Raw genomic sequence first — 21,809 nt, 5'->3', positions numbered from 1 at the left:
TATAGACCTGGGGATCAGGCTCTGTGATCGCTATCCTGCACGGAGCAGGTCCTGTAATATAAACTATCGACGAAAGCTGCAATGAGACCGAGATAACGGAGAAACACATAGATAAAATCTGCAGCAATCGTCGCTGCAGAGCATCTCACCCGCTGCAGAGCATAGCCACAGGCAGAATCCGCAGAAAATAACTCAGAGATTTACGCTCATAATATCATCATCTCATTATCCTGCAGCGTTTTCTGACTTACGTTCTACATGGGACACATGGTCACCAGAATCGGCTTTTTCCCAGCTTTCTACAGACCCAGAATGGCAGGCTACGCCGCATCGTTATGTTCTGCTCCCAGGAGGCTCCGGATTGAGACGCAGCGCTCTGTGCTGTACAGAATATAACAATGATGGAGGCCTCGTGTCGCCTGGATAATGGACAATGTAGCACACGTCGCACAGAAGGGTTTATTTTGCATTTTGAAAGGCAATAAATGTTCAACATAATACAGAACCGAAGTCCTGAGCCAGAACACTGACGAATATACGGGACACACCGGAACCGTTCATGGACAGGAAATATATCGGGACGTTCCAGATGAGGTTCAGTGCTGATCAAAGGGCAGCGCTCCAATGCCAGGGGATAAGATCATCAGTAGGACTAGGCTGTGAATGTCTCAGCACCGCCTGCCTGTGACACACGGGGACTGCAGGACCCGCGCTCCGTAATCTAGACACTGCGCCTGACCCGAGCACTGCAGCACATTAACACTGCACCCCGGGACCTGAGCTCCGTAATGGTACAATGCGTCCCGAGACCCGAGCTCCATACCGAGACATGAGCTCCGCACAATGACACCACGACCCCTAGGGGACACTGAGATTAGAGCTCCGTACAGGGACACTGCGCCCCAAGACCCGAGCTCCGTACGGGGACACCGTGCCCCAAGACCCGAGTTCCGTATGGGGACACCGTGCCCCAAGACCCGAGCTCCGTACGAAGACACCGCGCCCCAAGACCCGAGTTCCGTACGAAGACACCGCGCCCCAAGACCCGAGTTCCGTACGAAGACACCGCGCCCCAAGACCCGAGTTCCGTACGGGGACACCGTGCCCCAAGACCCGAGTTCCGTACGGGGACACCGTGCCCCAAGACCCGAGTTCCGTACGAAGACACCGCGCCCCAAGACTCGAGCTCTGTATGGGGACACTGCGCCCCAAGACCCGTACGAAGACACACCGCGCCCCAAAACCCAAGCTCCGTACAGGGACACCACGCCCCAAGACCCAAGCTCCGTACAGGGACACCACGCCCCAAGACCCAAGCTCTGTACGGGGACACGGAGACCCAGGACCCTGTGACAACTATCACGCTTGGTCTGTACACAGACATTACCCCAGGCTCTGAGTGCATAGATGTCACTGCAGTGAGGTCAATCTCCAGCTGTTGCTGCAGCCAGAAAAGACCCCGCATCTACTAAGAATCTATCAGTTTGAATCTATCAGTTTCCCGGGGGGCTTACACCACTATTTCAGTCTTCAATTATAAAAACACAGGGAAATGAGGGACAATACATAAACCTAACAAGGATTTTCGGGAATAGCGGACAACTCCGGGGGATATTAAAGGGGTGTGAGATACCCATCAAACACTTTTAATAAAATTTAAAGGAGCCAAATACTGGAAAAACCAATCACCATCATCTCTGGGGATCCACTACTTTGGTAGAGGACATGGAGGGAAGCGAATGCGCACAGAACGGTCGTTGATCTCTATGGGCAGTGAACACAATAACCAAAGCTGGACGGACACAGGGCGGTCATTGGCCTCTGCAGAGCATCGCGCCCCTATTCCCAGCATTAAGGAAACATCTTTACATTTGGGAAGGACAATCCACGATTCCTTCACAGTAAACATGGATCGGATCATCTTAAATTGAGACCCCGCAGCGACTGCTCAGTGCCCAGATGATAATCCCCCTCAATATCGAGGGGCGCAGATGAAATGGACTACACTAACAAGCGGAGGAGTGGCCCTATGACTATGGGCCCCGGCAGCCATCACCTGTCTACGCCCTGGACTAGCATGAGGACATTAGAAGAAGGATGTGTCCGAGGAGAAGGCTCCGGCGAGTCTGAAGTCATCCTTGGTGAGGACGCTGTACATGCGCTGGGGCAGGGCCTTGGAATAAGGGGCTGGTCTGGACACGGTGGTCCGCAGGATGACTTCTCGGCCAGCGGGGGAGGGGAAGTCTGTTCCGGACAGCGGCTTCTTGTCATCAGATGTACTAGACCTCTTGGGCTCTTCGTCCATCGGGGCCATCATTGCCACCTGAAACAAAGACAATAATCGTCACAGGCACCATTGCTATGGCTGGGACTTGGGACAAGCATGGGCGTCATGGCCAGTCTACACTCATGAGAGACACAAGAGGGGTACAGGTGTGAAACATCGGGGGTCTGTGGCAATTCTGCTGTTTTTTTGAGGGGTTGGGTGTGACACATTGGGCTCAATGTCCTGGGATATAAAGCTGCATCCTGCGTGTTCTACATAGCGCCACCTTTCTCTTCAGGCCATGTCTGGTATTGCAGCTTCTTGACTTAAAGGGATGTTCTGGGATGGGTATTTTCATGGCCTGTGTAAGGGGACGCGGTTATCGCCTTCATTCTGCTAATACTGGAGGGTCTCAAAAATCAGGACTCCACTGATCAAACATTTCTGCCTCATCCCGAGGGGGGTGGAGGGTCTATTTAGCCGAATCTCTTATCAGAGTAAGATGAACATTTAGCTGTAGATAAATTGGGGGAGGACAGTGGTGCGCTAGGATGGGTCTTTGACTTGGCGGTCACCGGACCTGCCGCTTTGATGTCGCGGGATGTGGCGCCTTGTGTGGTGGCGGTTACATTGTATCTGTGTGTTAGGATGGAGCGGGTTAGTAACTGTTAGTGAGAGACTTAAGGTGACGCGCAGGGGGTCCGGGGGTCCTCCGCTCATTACACACAAGTCATGGGGTGAGGAAATGAGGTAGAAATTCTGGATGTTACCTCATCAGAAGATTCAGTCAGCTGGAGAAAGGAAACCGGGGTGAGAGATAGAGACAGTCAGCCGAGGACGGCTACGAGAGGTTAGACAAACAGTTTAGTACATGCAGCAAGACATTACGCACAGGTATGGACGCCATGATGATGAAGGGAGGGGGAACGGACATTCATAAAGGGGCTCAGTGCAGCGACCCCCGGCAGTACCCAAGTTGTGGCAGGAACTACAAGACCTATTGAGGGGGTTCATTGCAAGAAGCCCCTTCCCCGGTGATGCCACCTGTCTGTCCAGTCATCACAGATGTGATGTCATCATTCAGCGTCTCCCACTCCCATACTACCTCCTCATCCCACCCTCTCCCTGTTGGAGTCCCCCAAGGCTCTGTTCTAGGACCCCTACTCTTCTCAATCTACACGCTTGGCTTGGGACAACTCATAAAGTCCCATGGGTTCCAGTACCACCTTTATGGTGATGACACTCAGATCTACCTCTCTGGTCCAGATGTCACCTCTCTGCTGTCCAGAATCCCAGAGTGTCTATCACCCATATCCTCCTTCTTCTCTCGATTCCTCAAACTCAATGTGGACAAATCTGAACTCATTATCTTTCTTCCATCTCATACATCTTCCATACCTGACCTATCGCAATCAATGACATTCATGCTTTCTCCCGTACCGGAAAGCCGCTGCCTCGGAGTAACCTTCGACTCTGCCCTGTCCTTCAAACCGCACATCCAAGCTCTCGCCACCTCCTGTCGCCTCCAGCTCAAAAATATCTCCAGAATCCGTCCCTTCCTCAGCCGTCAATCTACTAAAATGCTTGTGCACGCCCTCAGCATCTCCCGCCTCGACTACTGCAACACCCTCCTCTGCAGCCTCCCTGCTAACACCCCTGCACCTCTCCAGTCCATCCTTAACTCTGCTGCCCGACTAATTCATCTCTCTCCTCGCTACTCCTCCGCTTCTCCCTCTGCAAATCTCTTCACTGGCTCCCGTTCCCTCAGCGTATCCAGTTCAAGTTACTAATACTGACCTACAAAGCCATCCATAACCTGTCTCCTCCATATATCTCTGAACTAATCTCCTGATATCTTCCCTCACGTGATCTCCGCTCCTCCCAAGACCTCCTTCTCTCCTCCACACTTATTCACTCCTCACCCAACCGCCTCCAAGACTTCTCCAGAATATCCCCCATCCTCTGGAATTCTCTGCCCCAACACATCCGATTATCCACCACCCTCGGATCCTTCAGGCGGAACCTGAAAACTCATCTCTTCAGGAAAGCCTACAGCCTGCACTGACCGCGCTGCCTCCTCACCAACACCGGAGCTACCGCCTCACCAACACCGGAGCTACCGCCTCACCAACACCGGAGCTACCGCCTCACCAACACCGGAGCTCCTGCAACCCCCAACCTATTGTCTCCTTCCCCATAATCCTGTAGAATGTAAGCCCGCGGGGGCAGGGTCCTCGCCCCTCTGTATCAGTCTGTCATTGTTAGTTTGTTTACTGTAAGTGATATTTGTATTTTGATGTAACCCCTTCTCATGTACAGCACCATGGAATTAATGGTGCTATATAAATAAATAATAATAATCATTGTTAGTGTGTGATCGGTGGGGGTCTCACACTCGCACCCCTGAGGGGGGTTACATGCAGTTATGCTGACCACAGATTCTCAGCACAGTGAGGGGTGTTCGGACCACAGCACTGATCACTGATTCCTACAGGTGACACCCCCACTGAGCACACATTGGGGGCCGCTCCTCATACAATCACAATTGGGTCCTGTCACACATTTATGGGGGCTGTCAGACCTTTCCCATAAGGTTTCAGTACGTTGGGTTTTGTTTCCCCTGTGATAAGTGGTGCCTGGCGGTTGCTCATCGCCCCCCATATATTCACACATGGGGCTCGGAGGCTTGTCCAGAGGCCCCCTCTATCTGTACAGCAGATAATCACACTCTGACATGAACCGATCACGGAGGCTTGTCCACGAGACCCCACTATCAGTACAGCAGATAATCACACTCTGACATGAACCGATCGCGGAGGCTTGTCCACGAGACCCCACTATATGTGCAGCAGATAATCACACTCTGACATGAACCGATCACGGAGGCTTGTCCACGAGACCCCACTATATGTGCAGCAGATAATCACACTCTGACATGAACCGATCGCGGAGGCTTGTCCACGAGACCCCACTATCTGTACAGCAGATAATCACACTCTGACATGAACCGATCACGGAGGCTTGTCCACGAGACCCCACTATCAGTACAGCAGATAATCACACTCTGACATGAACCGATCGCGGAGGCTTGTCCACGAGACCCCACTATCAGTACAGCAGATAATCACACTCTGACATGAACCGATCACGGAGGCTTGTCCACGAGACCCCACTATCTGTACAGCAGATAATCACACTCTGACATGAACCGATCACGGAGGCTTGTCCACGAGACCCCACTATTAGTATATCAGGTAATCGCACTCTGACATGAACCGATCACGGAGGCTTGTCCACGAGACCCCACTATTAGTATATCAGGTAATCGCACTCTGACATGAACCGATCGCGGAGGCTTGTCCACGAGACCCCACTATCTGTACAGCAGATAATCGCACTCTGACATGAACCGATCACGGAGACTTGTCCACGAGACCCCACTATCTGTACAGCAGATAATCACACTCTGACATGAACCGATCACGGAGCCTTGTCCACGAGACCCCACTATATGTGCAGCAGATAATCGCACTCTGACATGAACCGATTGAGGAGGCTTGTCCACGAGACCCCACTATCTGTACAGCAGATAATCGCACTCTGACATGAACCGATCGAGGAGGCTTGTCCACGAGACCCCACTATCTGTACAGCAGATAATCACACTCTGACATGAACCGATCGAGGAGGCTTGTCCACGAGACCCCACTATCTGTACAGCAGATAATCACACTCTGACATGAACCGATCACGGAGCCTTGTCCACGAGACCCCACTATCTGTACAGCAGATAATCACACTCTGACATGAACCGATCGAGGAGGCTTGTCCACGAGACCCCACTATCTGTACAGCAGATAATCGCACTCTGACATGAACCGATCGAGGAGGCTTGTTTTCCTTCTTGCATGTTTGTCCTGAGTGCGGAATGGAGACAAAAGCCGCTGCCTGTTCCTTGTATCTCCCTGTCTGCGACAAGGCAGGATGTCTGCGCCCGGCCCCGCAGTGCCAGATAATGAGAGGACATTAATCAAACACAGAAAACAAGGTGTCCTGATCTGCCGTCACCTCGGAGGAGCGTGTACTGCACGGCGGCGAGGAGCGAGTCATTACAAGCGCCATTCCTCCCATGTTCTCCGTTATTAAAGCCCGGACTCACCCGCTGAGCGTTGACAAACATCTTGTGGATGATGCTTCCGGCCGGACCCCTGCACGCTCCGATGATGGGCACCTCAGGCTGCTCCAGGAGCAAACCCACAAACCTGTCACCGAGAAGAGATCAGAGATCAGCGATGACAGAAGAGAGGAACGTACGGATGATGACAGGACCGGAGACCATCATCATCATCATCACCCTGCCCGTACACATCCGTCCCAGAAAGGGGCAATACAAACCCCACCACCCTCCAAAAATAAATATTCAGTTATATCTGTTCCTGGGAAAGCTGGGTGAGCCCTAATATGGCCGCTAAGTGTACGCCACAGCTTTCCTACACTCCTGAGTGACAAACAGCTATGTATTCAGATCTCCTGTGTAATGGGGGAGTTGGGGTACGTTCACACAGCAGTTTTTAATGTGCATTTTGGAGCAGAATCGGCACATGAAAAATCGCTACAAATCCTCTTTGTCCTGTTCATTTCAATAGGGAATCTCGCCCACAGTGCACACGGTGCTGTTATTTACGCATGCAGAAAAGAAACATGTCGATTCTTGAGGCTTGATTTCTACTTGAAAAAAAACAATACACATAAAAAAAGTGTCAAAATCTGCACCAAAATATCCTGGGCTTTTGATGCGGTTTCCTTTTAAAACAGCGCCATTCTCGTCCACAGTTTGCCTGTGGTATTGCATGTTGGTTCTTTTTTCAACCTATAGATCGGTATGGCGCTGTCTTTGGAAGGAAGTTTCCACGTATTTCTTATTCCAGATGCAATAAATGAAGATCGGCCTGTTAAGGGCATTTAGACCTCAGACCTTGAAATCAGGAAAAAGATTTGTAGGACCCTGATCCAGCGGCCACAATGGTGGTCCGTTATCACCAGACCGGAGACCTGTTATGCTCCTTCTACCTGTCGGCATCCTGGGTGCCTTTCGGATTTGTGCTCCCCCACCGATGTTACGATTTACGTCTCACTGGCGTCGCAGGGCCCACAAATCACTAGTGGCCCCCACGATGTTATGATGTGGGCCCATGAATCACTAGTGGCCCCCACGATGTTATGATGTGGGCCCATGAATCACTAGTGGCCCCCACGATGTTATGATGTGGGCCCATGAATCACTAGTGGACCCCACGATGTTATGATGTGGGCCCATGAATCACTAGTGGCCCCCACGATGTTATGATGTGGGCCCATGAATCACTAGTGGACCCCATGATGTTATGATGTGGGCCCATGAATCACTAGTGGCCCCCACGATGTTATGATGTGGGCCCATGAATCACTAGTGGCCCCCACGATGTTATGATGTGGGCCCACGAATCACTAGTGGCCCCCACGATGTTATGATGTGGGCCCACGAATCACTAGTGGCCCCCACGATGTTATGATGTGGGCCCACGAATCACTAGTGGCCCCCACGATGTTATGATGTGGGCCCACGAATCACTAGTGGCCCCCACGATGTTATGATGTGGGCCCACGAATCACTAGTGGACCCCACGATGTTATGATGTGGGCCCATGAATCACTAGTGGCCCCCACGATGTTATGATGTGGGCCCATGAATCACTAGTGGCCCCCACGATGTTATGATGTGGGCCCATGAATCACTAGTGGCCCCCACGATGTTATGATGTGGGCCCATGAATCACTAGTGGCCCCCACGATGTTATGATGTGGGCCCATGAATCACTAGTGGCCCCCACGATGTTATGATGTGGGCCCATGAATCACTAGTGGACCCCACGATGTTATGATGTGGGCCCATGAATCACTAGTGGCCCCCACGATGTTATGATGTGGGCCCATGAATCACTAGTGGCCCCCACGATGTTATGATGTGGGCCCATGAATCACTAGTGGACCCCATGATGTTATGATGTGGGCCCATGAATCACTAGTGGCCCCCACGATATGATGTGGGCCCACGAATCACTAGTGGCCCCCACAATGATGTGGGCCCATGAATCACTAGTGGCCCCCACGATGTTATGATGTGGGCCCATGAATCACTAGTGGCCCCCACGATGTTATGATGTGGGCCCATGAATCACTAGTGGCCCCCACGATGTTATGATGTGGGCCCATGAATCACTAGTGGCCCCACGATGTTATGATGTGGGCCAAGGAATCACTAGTGACCCCACGATGTTATGATGTGGGCCCACGAATCACTAGTGACCCCCACGATGTTATGATGTGGGCCCATGAATCACTAGTGGCCCCCACGATGTTATGATGTGGGCCCATGAATCACTAGTGGCGCCCATGATGTTATGATGTGGGCCCACGAATCACTAGTGGCCCCTACGATATTATGACGTGCGTTTTGCTGTGGTCGCAGGGCCTACTAATAGGATACAAGCAGGTAGAAGGAGTTTTGCAGGGCTCTGGGCTACCAACGTGGCCACTGGACCATGGTCCTGCAAATTGTTTTGGCAGTTCTTCATGTAGGATGGACCCTTTTATCTTATGTCTACGACCAGCATCGAGGATCTGCACTGCCTCGTCCATCACTGCAGATGGCGCTCTGCATCATAAATACTTCTCTAGATCTTCCTTTCCCTCTGCGTCGTCACATCGGTCCGTCCCGAACTTGACCTTGAGCGACCGAGCTCTGGCGATGGTGGCCTCCACATTAATGATTTGGTTGATTATATCCTGGGAAACAAAAAGAGAGGGAACTCATGAACCCCATAAAAATCTGCCGAGACTTCGCCACCCGTTCATGGACACCCGGCCCCTCACCTCCAACTTCTTGTCTTCGGGCCCAGGGAAGCGCAGAACTTTACTGGAATGCGAGATGATGCGTTTTATCGAAGACTTCACAGAAGGAATATCTTCCCCTATTTCTGTAGAAAGAGCAGAGGACGTGAGTACAACCACCATCGTCTATAGGAAGGTACGATGTCGTGTAATATGGGGTGAGGAGTGGAGTCACCTTCTTCTTTGACCTTGAGAAGAGCAGCATGGATGACGCATGGGAGGAGATGGCGGGTCAGGTCTGCGGGTTTCTGGACGGCCAAGTAATGGAGAACCTAAAGTGTAGAGGGTGAAATGGTCATCTCAGGTCCCTAAAGAAGGCCATACTCCCACAAGTCATCTCCAACATACGGGGGAAAGATATTATAGGGTGATTCCCACAAAATCATGGCATCCTCTTCCCTCAGGATCTTGCTGATCACCGGGGGTTCGACTGAGCCTGAGATTGGAGCTCTGGAGGCCTATGAACAGCACAGCAACCCCGGCCTGCACGAAGGAGCAGAGGCGCATGACCGGCCTCCTCTGCATTCACTGACTATGAGACTGGCATGTGATGGGACTACAGGGCGATGGGATGACCTCGTGATGGGACTGCCACCTGATGGGACTGCCGGGCGATGGGACTGCCGCGGGATGAGACGGCTGCGTGATGGGACTGCGGGGCGACGCGACTGCCGCCTGATGGGACTGCCGGGCGATGCGACGCCCTCGTGCAGTGCTATTTCCAGCAGTCCTATAGACAATAAACACAGTGAAATCGAGCTCGTGCGCCTCCGCTCCATTCAGGATGAGGCTAGAAAGCCCCGATCTCAGGATCGCTATCAGACCCCCAGTAAGTTATGCTTCATCTGATAGATTGGGGCTAGATTGATCTTATTTATTTTTTTTACAGAACAACTGTTTAAAAAAAAAATGCTTTTCAGATTTTCTTATGTTCGTTACTTTGCCCTTTTTGTGATTCTGTATTTTAATTAGTTCATGCATTTTAGTAGCCAAAGATCAAGTCAGAGAATCCTCAAGTTTCCAGACAAATACAAAGTACAAAGTAGATGAGAATCGGGCGAGAGCAGAGGCCTGGAGTGCCGGGGCCGACCGCTGCTCATTGTGCCACCGCTCCGTACACACGGGAGAAAGTGAGGACGAAACGCGGCTAATGCCCATACTGCAGAATAAGAGCCTGAACAATGCGGCCACATTCTCCGCATGTCGCTGCCATGGAAACCAGAGCGGACGGCTGTATTTTCTTAAGTACATTTGTATTTATTGCTTTACAAAAACAAACTATAAATAAAGGAAATAAAGATGAAGCGGCAGAAATACCGGAGACTGCACCAGCGTAAACTGGGAGGGAGCAAGAATGGGAAATTCACTGAAGAAGAAATCAGACACAAACGGGAGCGACACCGCACTAACCAGAAGTGTCCTAGAAAAGAAGCCGACCACATTACATCCTGTGTTATACCCCAGAGCTGCACTCACTATTCTGCTGGTGCAGTCACTGTGTACATACATTACATTACTGATCCTGAGTTACATCCTGTATTATACCCCAGAGCTGCACTCACTATTCTGCTGGTGCAGTCACTGTGTACATACATTACATTACTGATCCTGAGTTACATCCTGTATTATACTCCAGAGCAGCACTCACTATTCTGCTGCTGCAGTCACTGTGTACATACATTACATTACTGATCCTGAGTTACATCCTGTATTATACCCCAGAGCTGCACTCACTATTCTGCTGCTGCAGTCACTGTGTACATACATTACATTACTGATCCTGAGTTACATCCTGTGTTATACCCCAGAGCTGCACTCACTATTCTGCTGGTGCAGTCACTGTGTACATACATTACTGATCCTGAGTTACATCCTGCATTATACTCCAGAGCTGCACTCACTATTCTGCTGGTGCAGTCACTGTGTACATACATTACATTACTGATCCTGAGTTACATCCTGTATTATACTCCAGAGCAGCACTCACTATTCTGCTGCTGCAGTCACTGTGTACATACATTACATTACTGATCCTGAGTTACATCCTGTATTATACCCCAGAGCTGCACTCACTATTCTGCTGGTGCAGTCACTGTGTACATACATTACTGATCCTGAGTTACATCCTGCATTATACTCCAGAGCTGCACTCACTATTCTGCTGGTGCAGTCACTGTGTACATACATTACATTACTGATCCTGAGTTACATCCTGTATTATACTCCAGAGCAGCACTCACTATTCTGCTGGTGCAGTCACTGTGTACATACATTACATTACTGATCCTGAGTTACATCCTGTATTATACCCCAGAGCTGCACTCACTATTCTGCTGGTGCAGTCACTGTGTACATACATTACATTACTGATCCTGAGTTACATCCTGTATTATACTCCAGAGCTGCACTCACTATTCTGTTGGTGCAGTCACTATGTACATACATTACATTACTGATCCTGAGTTACATCCTGTATTATACTCCAGAGCAGCACTCACTATTCTGCTGCTGCAGTCACTGTGTACATACATTACATTACTGATCCTGAGTTACATCCTGTATTATACTCCAGAGCAGCACTCACTATTCTGCTGGTGCAGTCACTGTGTACATACATTACATTACTGATCCTGAGTTACATCCTGTATTATACCCCAGAGCTGCACTCACTATTCTGCTGGTGCAGTCACTGTGTACATACATTACTGATCCTGAGTTACATCCTGCATTATACTCCAGAGCTGCACTCACTATTCTGCTGGTGCAGTCACTGTGTACATACATTACATTACTGATCCTGAGTTACATCCTGTATTATACTCCAGAGCAGCACTCACTATTCTGCTGGTGCAGTCACTGTGTACATACATTACATTACTGATCCTGAGTTACATCCTGTATTATACCCCAGAGCTGCACTCACTATTCTGCTGGTGCAGTCACTGTGTACATACATTACATTACTGATCCTGAGTTACATCCTGTATTATACTCCAGAGCTGCACTCACTATTCTGTTGGTGCAGTCACTATGTACATACATTACATTACTGATCCTGAGTTACATCCTGTATTATATCCCAGAGCTGCACTCACTATTCTGCTGGTGCAGTCACTGTGTACATACATTACATTACTGATCCTGAGTTACATCCTGTATTATACTCCAGAGCTGCACTCACTATTCTGCTGGTGCAGTCACTGTGTACATACATTACATTACTGATCCTGAGTTACATCCTGTATTATACCCCAGAGCTGCACTCACTATTCTGCTGGTGCAGTCACTGGGTACATACATTACATTACTGATCCTGAGTTACCTCCTGTATTATACTCCAGAGCTGCACTCACTATTCTGCTGCTGCAGTCACTGTGTACATACATTACATTACTGATCCTGAGTTACCTCCTGTATTATACCCCAGAGCTGCACTCACTATTCTGCTGGTGCAGTCACTGTGTACATACATTACATTACTGATCCTGAGTTACATCCTGTATTATACTCCAGAGCTGCACTCACTATTCTGCTGGTGCAGTCACTGTGTACATACATTACATTACTGATCCTGAGTTACATCCTGTATTATACTCCAGAGCTGCACTCACTATTCTGCTGGTGCAGTCACTATGTACATACATTACATTACTGATCCTGAGTTACATCCTGGATTATATCCCAGAGCTGCACTCACTATTCTGCTGGTGCAGTCACTGTGTACATACATTACATTACTGATCCTGAGTTACATCCTGTATTATACTCCAGAGCTGCACTCACTATTCTGCTGGTGCAGTCACTGTGTACATACATTACATTACTGATCCTGAGTTACATCCTGTATTATACCCCAGAGCTGCACTCACTATTCTGCTGGTGCAGTCACTGTGTACATACATTACATTACTGATCCTGAGTTACCTCCTGTATTGTACCGCAGAGCTGCACTCACTATTCTGCTGGTGCAGTCACTGTGTATTACTGATCCTGAGTTACATCCTGTATTATACTCCAGAGCTGAACTCACTATTCTGCTGGTGCAGTCACTGTGTACATACATTACATTACTGATCCTGAGTTACATCCTGTATTATACCCCAGAGCTGCACTCACTATTCTGCTGGTGCAGTCACTGTGTACATACATTACATTACTGATCCTGAGTTACATCCTGTATTATACCCCAGAGCTGCACTCACTATTCTGCTGGTGCAGTCACTGTGTACATACATTACATTACTGATCATGAGTTACATCCTGTATTGTACCCCAGAGCTGCACTCACTATTCTGCTGGTGCAGTCACTGTGTACATACATTACATTACTGATCCTGAGTTACATCCTGTATTATACTTCAGAGCTGCACTCACTATTCTGCTGGTGCAGTCACTGTGTACATACATTACTGATCCTGAGTTACATCCTGTATTATACTCCAGAGCTGCACTCACTATTCTGCTGGTGCAGTCACTGTGTACATACATTACATTACTGATCCTGAGTTACCTCCTGTATTGTACCCCAGAGCTGCACTCACTATTCTGCTGGTGCAGTCACTGTGTATTACTGATCCTGAGTTACATCCTGTATTATACTCCAGAGCTGCACTCACTATTCTGCTGGTGCAGTCACTGTGTACATACATTACATTACTGATCCTGAGTTACATCCTGTATTATACCCCAGAGCTGCACTCACTATTCTGCTGGTGCAGTCACTGGGTACATACATTACATTACTGATCCTGAGTTACATCCTGGATTATACTCCAGAGCTGCACTCACTATTCTGCTGGTGCAGTCACTGTGTACATACATTACATTACTGATCCTGAGTTACATCCTGTATTATACCCCAGAGCTGCACTCACTATTCTGCTGGTGCAGTCACTGGGTACATACATTACATTACTGATCCTGAGTTACATCCTGTATAATACTCCAGAGCTGCACTCACTATTCTGCTGGTGCAGTCACTGTGTATTACTGATCCTGAGTTACATCCTGTATTATACTCCAGAGCCGCACTCACTATTCTGCTGGTGCAGTCACTGTGTACATATATTACATTACTGATCCTGAGTTACCTCCTGTATTATACTCCAGAGCTGCACTCACTATTCTGCTGCAGCTTACTGTTCTGCCTCTATGAGGTGTGCACGTGGACGGGGAAGGACGGGAGGAGCGGCTGTTGGCCGACATTACTTGTTATGTTCATATCTTTCCTGTGCTATAAATCTCTGAGATGAAAAATGGAGAAATCCGGCGACATCCAGATAATTAATTACTGATCCGACTGGGGGAGGGGAGGTCCGAGTGCGTCGGGCCGAGGTTACCGACGCTAGCGTTGTCTCCGCCGCACAACGGGTGCAGCGGATGCTGCTTTTCAGCGCATCCGCTGCCCCATTGTGAGGTGCGGGGAGGAGGGGGCGGAGGAAAAGACGGACACGTCGCACAAAACAGGATTTTTGGTTGCTTACCGTAAAATCTGTTTCTCGGAGCCTTCATTGGGGGACACAGGAACCATGGGTGTATGCTGCTGCCACTAGGAGGCTGACACTATGGAAATAAAAAAGTTAGCTCCTCCTCTGCAGTGTACACCCTACCGACAGGAAGCAGGATATTCAGTTAGTGAGAAAGCAGTAGGAGAAGCAACGTGTAGAAGAGAAAGAATAATAATAATCTTCATTTATACAGCGCCAACCAACTTAAGCAGCGCTTTACAGTCTAACAGCTTCAAACACTCAAAGAGCGTTCAAAGAACACAAACCTTAACAGTATAACACAATAAACAGAGCTGTTCAACTTGGGAGGGTGCTGTGTCCCCCAATGAAGGCTCCGAGAAACAGATTTTACGGTAAGCAACCAAAAATCCTGTTTTCTCTATCGCCTTTCATTGGGGGACACAGGAACCATGGGACGTCCCAAAGCAGTCCCTGGGGTGGGAACAGCAGAAAAACTCCATTCAGGTCGGAAGAATCACCACTGCCGCCTGCAAGATCCTTCCGCCTAAACTGGCAACTGTCGACACCAGGTTGCCGCCAAGCAAAGTTGTAATGGGGATGCCCCATGGAGTACCGCCCAGGAGGTGCCCATTGCTCGGGGCAGAGTGAGTCTTAACACCAAGAGGAATCACTCTGGTCTTGACCCGGTGAGCCTCCTGAATGTCAGGTCTGATCCAGAGAACAATCGTAACCTTGGAGGCCGGCAGGCCTCTTGGCGTACCGTCTGGAATGACAAAAGACAGTCCGTATTCCTAAAGAAGGCGGTCCTAGACAAATAGATCCTCACCGCCATGACCAGGTCTAGCCTGTTCAGCGAATGCCCCAGAGAATCGATCAGAGCAGGACAAAAGGTGGGAAGTACGGTTTTATGCAAGTAAAAGGAGGACACCAACCTGGGAAGAAAAGGTGACGAAGGCCGTAAAACTACCTTATCCCGGTGAAGAACCAAGAAATGGGGCGACAGGAGAGCCACCAACTCCGAGGCGCGCCTAATGGAGGTGATGGGCCCCAGAAACACCACCTTGCGGGACAGAACAGACAGTGAGGCCTCATGGGGAGGTTCAAAGGGGGAACCTCACTGAGCCTCCAGAAACAAGATTGAGGTCCCTGGGATCCGCGGGAGTCTGGTACGGGAGAGCCGCATGCGCCACACCTTGGAGAAAAAGGTCTGATCTGAGAACGGGACGTATATAAATCTTTGTACCGTGATAGCCAGTAGCTAAGGACCTCTGAAAGGGACTTCAGAAAAAGGATGGAAAGGGTTGCATCTGACCCTTCAGAGAACTAAGGGCAAGACCGGCATCAAGTTCTGTCTAGAGAAAACGGCCAAAATGGAAGGTTTCAACTGCAAAGCTGTTAACTTGAGCCACCAAGAATTCTGTGGCAGATGGGTCCCTGGTACAGAAGATCTGACCAGACTGGGGGCCTCCAGTGGGAGTTCGCGAGGAGATGGGCGATCTCAGCGAACCAGACCCTTCTGGGCCAATGTGGTGCGGTCAGAATGACCGGCACCCCCTCCGCCTTGATCTCCAACAGCCTGGTAAGAAAGGGAAGGGAGGAACAGAAAGGGAAGTACAAATTGCGACACAGGAATGGTCAAAGTATCGGTATCCACAACAAGAGGATCGCGGACTTGGAAACAAACGGTGGAACCTTCCTAAACAGGAGATCCGTGTCCAGAGTTCCTCATCCAAGGCAAATTTGAAGGAAGACCTCCTGAATCAGGGACCCCTGTCCTGCCGCAAGACCGTCGCGGCAGAGAAAACACTGCGGCCTAGTAAACCACGCCGGGGATAAGCACTGCAGATAGTGCAGAGACAGTCGCCTCTGCCCAGAGGAGGATAATAGATACCTCCGTCATTGCCAAGAGACTGATTCCCTCCCTGGCGGATGACGTAAGTCACAGCTGAGGCATTGGACGTCTGGATTCTGACTGGCAGACCTCTGAGAAGCCTTTCCCAGAGACTCAGGGATAGAAGAAAGGCCCCTATCTCAAGGGTATCGAACGGCGGAGAGGACTCTTGCTCTGACCAACGCCCCCTTCAATGACGGATGGCGAGAAAATGAACCCCAGCCAGGAAGGCTGGTGACCGTCGTCACCACCTGCCTTGGGAGGACCGGACCTGGGGAATGAGAGGGGATGACAGCTACCAGTTGAGAGGCTATTAGAATCGGTCGGACTGGAGGATCCAGAGACAGTACAGACGTGTCCCACTGAGGAAGGATGGCCTGCTGAATTGGTCTCACGTGGAACCGCGCAAAAGAGAACGCTTACGGAGCTGTCACCATGCATCACAGAAACGTCGTAGCTGAACGGAAGGAAGGCAGCCGAGGGCCCTGCAGAGAGCGAGCTCCGTGTGGAGAATTGCCTGCTTCTCGCGAGGATAAACCCCCGGCGGTGTCGAAGAACATGCCTAAGAGTACGAGACGCTGACTCGGAACGAGACAAGACTTTGTTCTGTTGGCCAGTCACCAGAAACGGGACAGGGAGACGAGGACGATGGTCAGACTCTTCTGGGCCTGAGGCTTGATGAGGATGACAACAAGGTATGGAATGAGCACTAGGCCCCTGATACTCAAGGAAAAACAGGACATGGAGCAAGGCTTCTTGAATATCCATGGAGCACAGGAATTCCTGTGGATCCATGGAAGCCAGGACTGAACAGAGGAACTTCATCTTGAAATGCCGCAGGCGGAACCTTCTGTTCACTAACTTCAGAGACAGAATGGGTCGAACAGCGCAGCTCTTCTTCGGCACTACAAGCAGGTTTGAATAGAAACCTGAGAAGCGTACCAGCTGTAGGACGGAAACAATAACCTCCGAACAAACAAAGAAGGAAATGGACGCAAAGAAATCTGGGATCAGAGGAGGATTTTCAGAGGGCGGGATTCGAAGAAGCAATTCCGGGCCGCGAAGCGAACCGTATCCTGTATCCGGAGGATACCACCTCCCTGATCTAAGCGTCCTCCACCGAAGCCAACCAAACATCCCTGAAGAAGGCAGGGGATGCCTGCCCAAACTGGAAGAAACGCTGGGCCGTTAGCACGAATTATGCCGAGGAAGATCTGCCAGGTCTAGGCCTGGTGGACCAACCATGGGAGTTGCGGGAACGCCGGGAAGGGATAGGCGTAAAGCCTTTTCTCTAGCCAGACGAAATCGCAGTGTGTGTTAGCTAGAAGAATCTTCCGACGCCGCAAAACAGCGAAAGGACAAAGGGAACCCGTGCCTCCCGTGGCGTCATTAATACTTTGTTCCAGCATGTAGCCAAAGAGACAGGCCCCCTGGAAGGGGAGGCCGGTAAGGGACTTCTTGAAGACAAGTCCACCTGCTGCGTCGGATGGCCACCATATTGCTGGACGCGTGAACTGCACAAGCCGCGCATCTAGGGAGGCAGATACCAAATATTTACCTGCATAGGAAATTTGGTCTGTCAGGCCAGCTAGCTCCCCCGGAGGAGCTCCAGCCGGGGTGCTCTTACAAGGCTGTTTGGTCCATCTATCTATGGTCCCTGAGACCCAGGTAGAGGCAATAGCCGAGGTACAAAGTAGAAGCAGCCGTTTCAAAGGCTGATTTATCCAGCGGATCTAAAATTATATCCTTTGAACCCATGCCGAGTTGGTAGACAGTCTGGGAAGTGACGAGTCCAGAATTGCCGAGGAATCAGTCCAGTTAGCGATGAGCTCAGGAGAGAAGGAATATAGGATGCCGAGATGCTTCCCTGTCTGACAGCATCTGGTATGGCTCGCATTTCCCCTGGCAAGTACTACTACAAATTCAGTGTGTGGGGCAAAGACCTTGGAAGGTGGTTTGACCGTCTAAACGAAAACTGCCTGTTCTGCGGGTTCCGTAGAGGTATCCATGATGCTTAGGGTCTGGTTGATCGCATCTGAAACTTCCTCTGCAAACATGACCGAGGAAGCCCTTCTCCCTCTCTCTCTCTCGAGAGAGGAGGATCAGGAAGAGGGATCTCACAGGTCCAGACCAGAGGGCAAGATGGAGCAGGAAAGAAAGGTGTCAGACGTCCATGGGGCTGATGGTGGACGTCCTGGTCTCCTCCAACCGACAGGCTCTGGAGGGCGAGTGGGTGGGGAATGGAGCTGGGACCGAACCTCTAAGCACGCTTGTGTGCTAGGATCATGGTCCTACTGTCGGATCTATGAGGATACGGGGTGGCAGTACATGGCGTACTCATAGTCCATAATGTGGGTGCTCTTGTAGCCTGAGTTGAACAGGGCTGGACAGAGAATCCTGTGACCCACTAGAAATTGCGGTCGGGCACGGACACCAAGTACGTGACATCCTGGTGAGGTCCGCCCCAGACTGAGACAAAGGGAAAAGCCCACCCAGGGATAGCCATGGATCTCGGTCTCACCCGGGGTAGGGACTCCTGGACAGGGAGTTGCTGCAGCTGACAAGAGGAAGCAGGAGGACGGGAACGCTCTCCTTATAGGATAGGACTAGGAGCAGACCCATTAAATGATGCCCGAAGGTTAGGGGAACAGGAGAGGGGAGTAATAGACTGCATAGCAGAGCTACTCACAAAAATAGTAGAGTCCTGTAGACTGCTCCCAGCTGTAGCTGCGACCGGCAACATGGCACAGGTCCAGGGCACCAGCGATGAGACGGCAACCTAAGGAGGCTGCAGGGGACCCCGCCGGAGAAAGCGTGTGCTGGACTCGGCTGCAGTCTGGATGAACTGCCGATGGTGACCGCTGAAAGGGCACTGGAGCGTGCGCCCTGCTGCGATGTGGCGCCAAGCAGCGGCAAAGAAGTCATGGGCCCGGGTGTACCAAGATGGCGCCGGTGGGCGGGGAGTAAAGAGATTGTCGGGCGGGAGAAAGCCCGCCCGAAAAAAGCGGAAGTGAAGGAGCGCGGTACCGGAAGTAGGCCCCGGCAGAAGCCAGGACCTAAATTAGAGGCCGGCGCCGCCGGAAAAGAGACCGCGGTCCTGGAGCAGAGCGCCGCAGAGCAGCACGGCCGCCTGCCAGGGCCACCAGAGGGACCGAAATTGCCAGGGTCGCGGCGCCGAAGTAGGCCCCGGCCGAAGCCGGGGCCTAAATTAGGTCAGTGCCGCTGGATAGAGGAGACGCCGCCTCGCAGCGCCAAGCCCGTAGGAAGTAAGTAGCGCAGCAGCCTGCCAAGGCCGCCGCGCAGGCACAGGATACATTGCAGCCGCAGGGGAAGCGGTGCCCCTGTAAGAGGTGACATAGCGGCTGCCGAAAAGAGCGGCCGCAGGGATGAGGGGGATTAGCTAAGGGGGGAAGTGCGGCGGCACCACCGCGCAAGATAAGCTCATCTAGGGGCCCCTGGGATCCCTATTAAAATAAGGTCAGCGCCGCCATAAAGGGTCGTGCAGCGCGCCTTAGGAACCTCTACTCCCCCACACTGAGGGTGGGCAGGGAAAGGTCTGGGGGATATAGGGAAAATACTCACCTAGTCTGCTACTAACCTGAGGGGAAGAGACGTCCACGGAGCTGTGATGGACGTCCTCGTCTCCTCCAACCGACAGGCTCTGGTGGGTGAGTGGGTGGGGGACGGAGCCAGGACCGGACTTCTAAGCACGCTTGTGTGCTAGGATCTTGGTCCTGGAGAGGGATCTATGAGGATACGGGGTGGCAGTACACACCGTACTCATAGTCCGCATTGTGGGAGTACAGGTGTGACTGTTCACCCTGTATCCCTCCGGAGAAACCTGAAAAGAAACGACGCACATTGAGGTAGATAAGGGTCCAATGAAAGACCCGTGTCCACCTCCTACTGACACTAAGCTAAACTGAATATCCTGCTTCCTGTCGGTGGGGTGTACACTGCAGAGGAGGAGCTAACTTTTTTATTTGCATAGTGTCAGCCTCCTAGTGGCAGCAGCAGCATACACCCATGGTTCCTGTGTCCCCCAATGAAAGGCGATAGAGAAAAAAACGTTACATGTAGCGTTTTTTTGTACCGACGGTCCGCCAAAGAACGACGCATCCGTAGCACGACGTATGCGACGTGTGGTAATCCGTCGCAATGTGTCGTCAATACAAGTCTATGGGCAAAAAACGCATCCTGCAAGCACTTTTGCAGGATGCGTTTTTTCTGCAAAACGACGCATTGTGACGGATTGCAGTTAACGCTAGTGTGAAAGTAGCCTAAGATGAAGGTCGGTCCTGGTTATCACAGGAGAGGAGCACTCACCGGCCGCTTTACAGAAGTCACTGGTTACAGAAATCAATGCTGATGGAACCAGCGGCCACACGAGCCCTTACTGGGAATCCTTCCCCTCATACACAGTAACATCCCTGCACCACTGATCCCGAGTCACCACCTCTACGTGCAGCGAGATATGTCTGAGTAATAGCAGGGGACAGAGCCCCAAAATCACAAGGTGTTCACCATTCTTAAAGGGGTTATCCATAGATTTATATCGCTAGAATAGGTCATCAATGTCAGATTGTTGGGGGTCAGACACTCGGCCCCCCATTGATCAGCTGTTTGCAGTTCCCGAGCTGCCGGGTGTTGGACCCCACTGATCTGATGCCGATTTCCTATCCTTAGCATAGTTCATCTATCTTTAAATCATGGACAATCCCTTTAATTCCCACTTTAAGTAAAGTCACTTTAACAAGAATCAGACCTCTGACTTCTCACCTTTTCTGCCTCCTTCGTGTCATCGAATAATCTGCGCTGCCGGCGTGCAGGCGTCGGTCGGGCCGTCTCCCAGGCTTCCACCCACATGTTATTGGGGATTTTCATCCTGGCGCTCAGTTCCCCTTTGATGACTCTGTTGCCACTTTCGTCCTCCGCTTCCTCCTCGATGTAATCCCGCGGGGAGTACCACCTGACGAAGTCCTCCAGACAGCAGCCGGGGTTGGCAGCCTGCGGAAGAGCAGCCATACAAATCACTGGGGAGGAAAATGGCAGCACATCTGTAGGGGGCTCCGGGGCAGGGTGATACCTGCAGGGGGCTCCGGGGCAGGGTGATACCTGCAGGGGGCTCTGGGGCAGGGCGATAACTGCAGGGGGCTCCGGGACGATATATGCAGGGGGCTCCGGGGCACGGTGATATCTGCAGGGGGCTCCGGGGCAGGGCGATATCTGCAGGGGGCTCCAGGGCAGGGCGATG

General features: G+C 51.1%; 1 protein-coding gene across 1 annotated transcript in view; it reads right to left on the bottom strand.

Moving 5' to 3' along the window:
- Window positions 1-445: 445 nt before the first annotated feature.
- RAB3GAP1 (RAB3 GTPase activating protein catalytic subunit 1) overlaps window positions 446-21,809 on the bottom strand; it is a 126,296-nt gene continuing 104,932 nt past the window's right edge. Inside the window, exons 19-24 of the mRNA XM_069732849.1 lie at window positions 21,335-21,562; window positions 9,372-9,468; window positions 9,179-9,282; window positions 8,976-9,091; window positions 6,426-6,528; window positions 446-2,323 (exon numbers count right to left, since the gene is read on the bottom strand). Coding sequence (XP_069588950.1) covers window positions 2,087-2,323; window positions 6,426-6,528; window positions 8,976-9,091; window positions 9,179-9,282; window positions 9,372-9,468; window positions 21,335-21,562 — 885 coding nt within the window. The 3' untranslated portion in view covers window positions 446-2,086. The remainder of the gene's footprint in view (window positions 2,324-6,425; window positions 6,529-8,975; window positions 9,092-9,178; window positions 9,283-9,371; window positions 9,469-21,334; window positions 21,563-21,809) is intronic.

This window comes from Ranitomeya imitator, chromosome 7 (genome assembly GCF_032444005.1).
Source record: "Ranitomeya imitator isolate aRanImi1 chromosome 7, aRanImi1.pri, whole genome shotgun sequence".
Classification (NCBI taxonomy): domain Eukaryota; kingdom Metazoa; phylum Chordata; class Amphibia; order Anura; family Dendrobatidae; genus Ranitomeya; species Ranitomeya imitator.
This window is presented reverse-complemented; position numbering and strand designations above follow the sequence as displayed.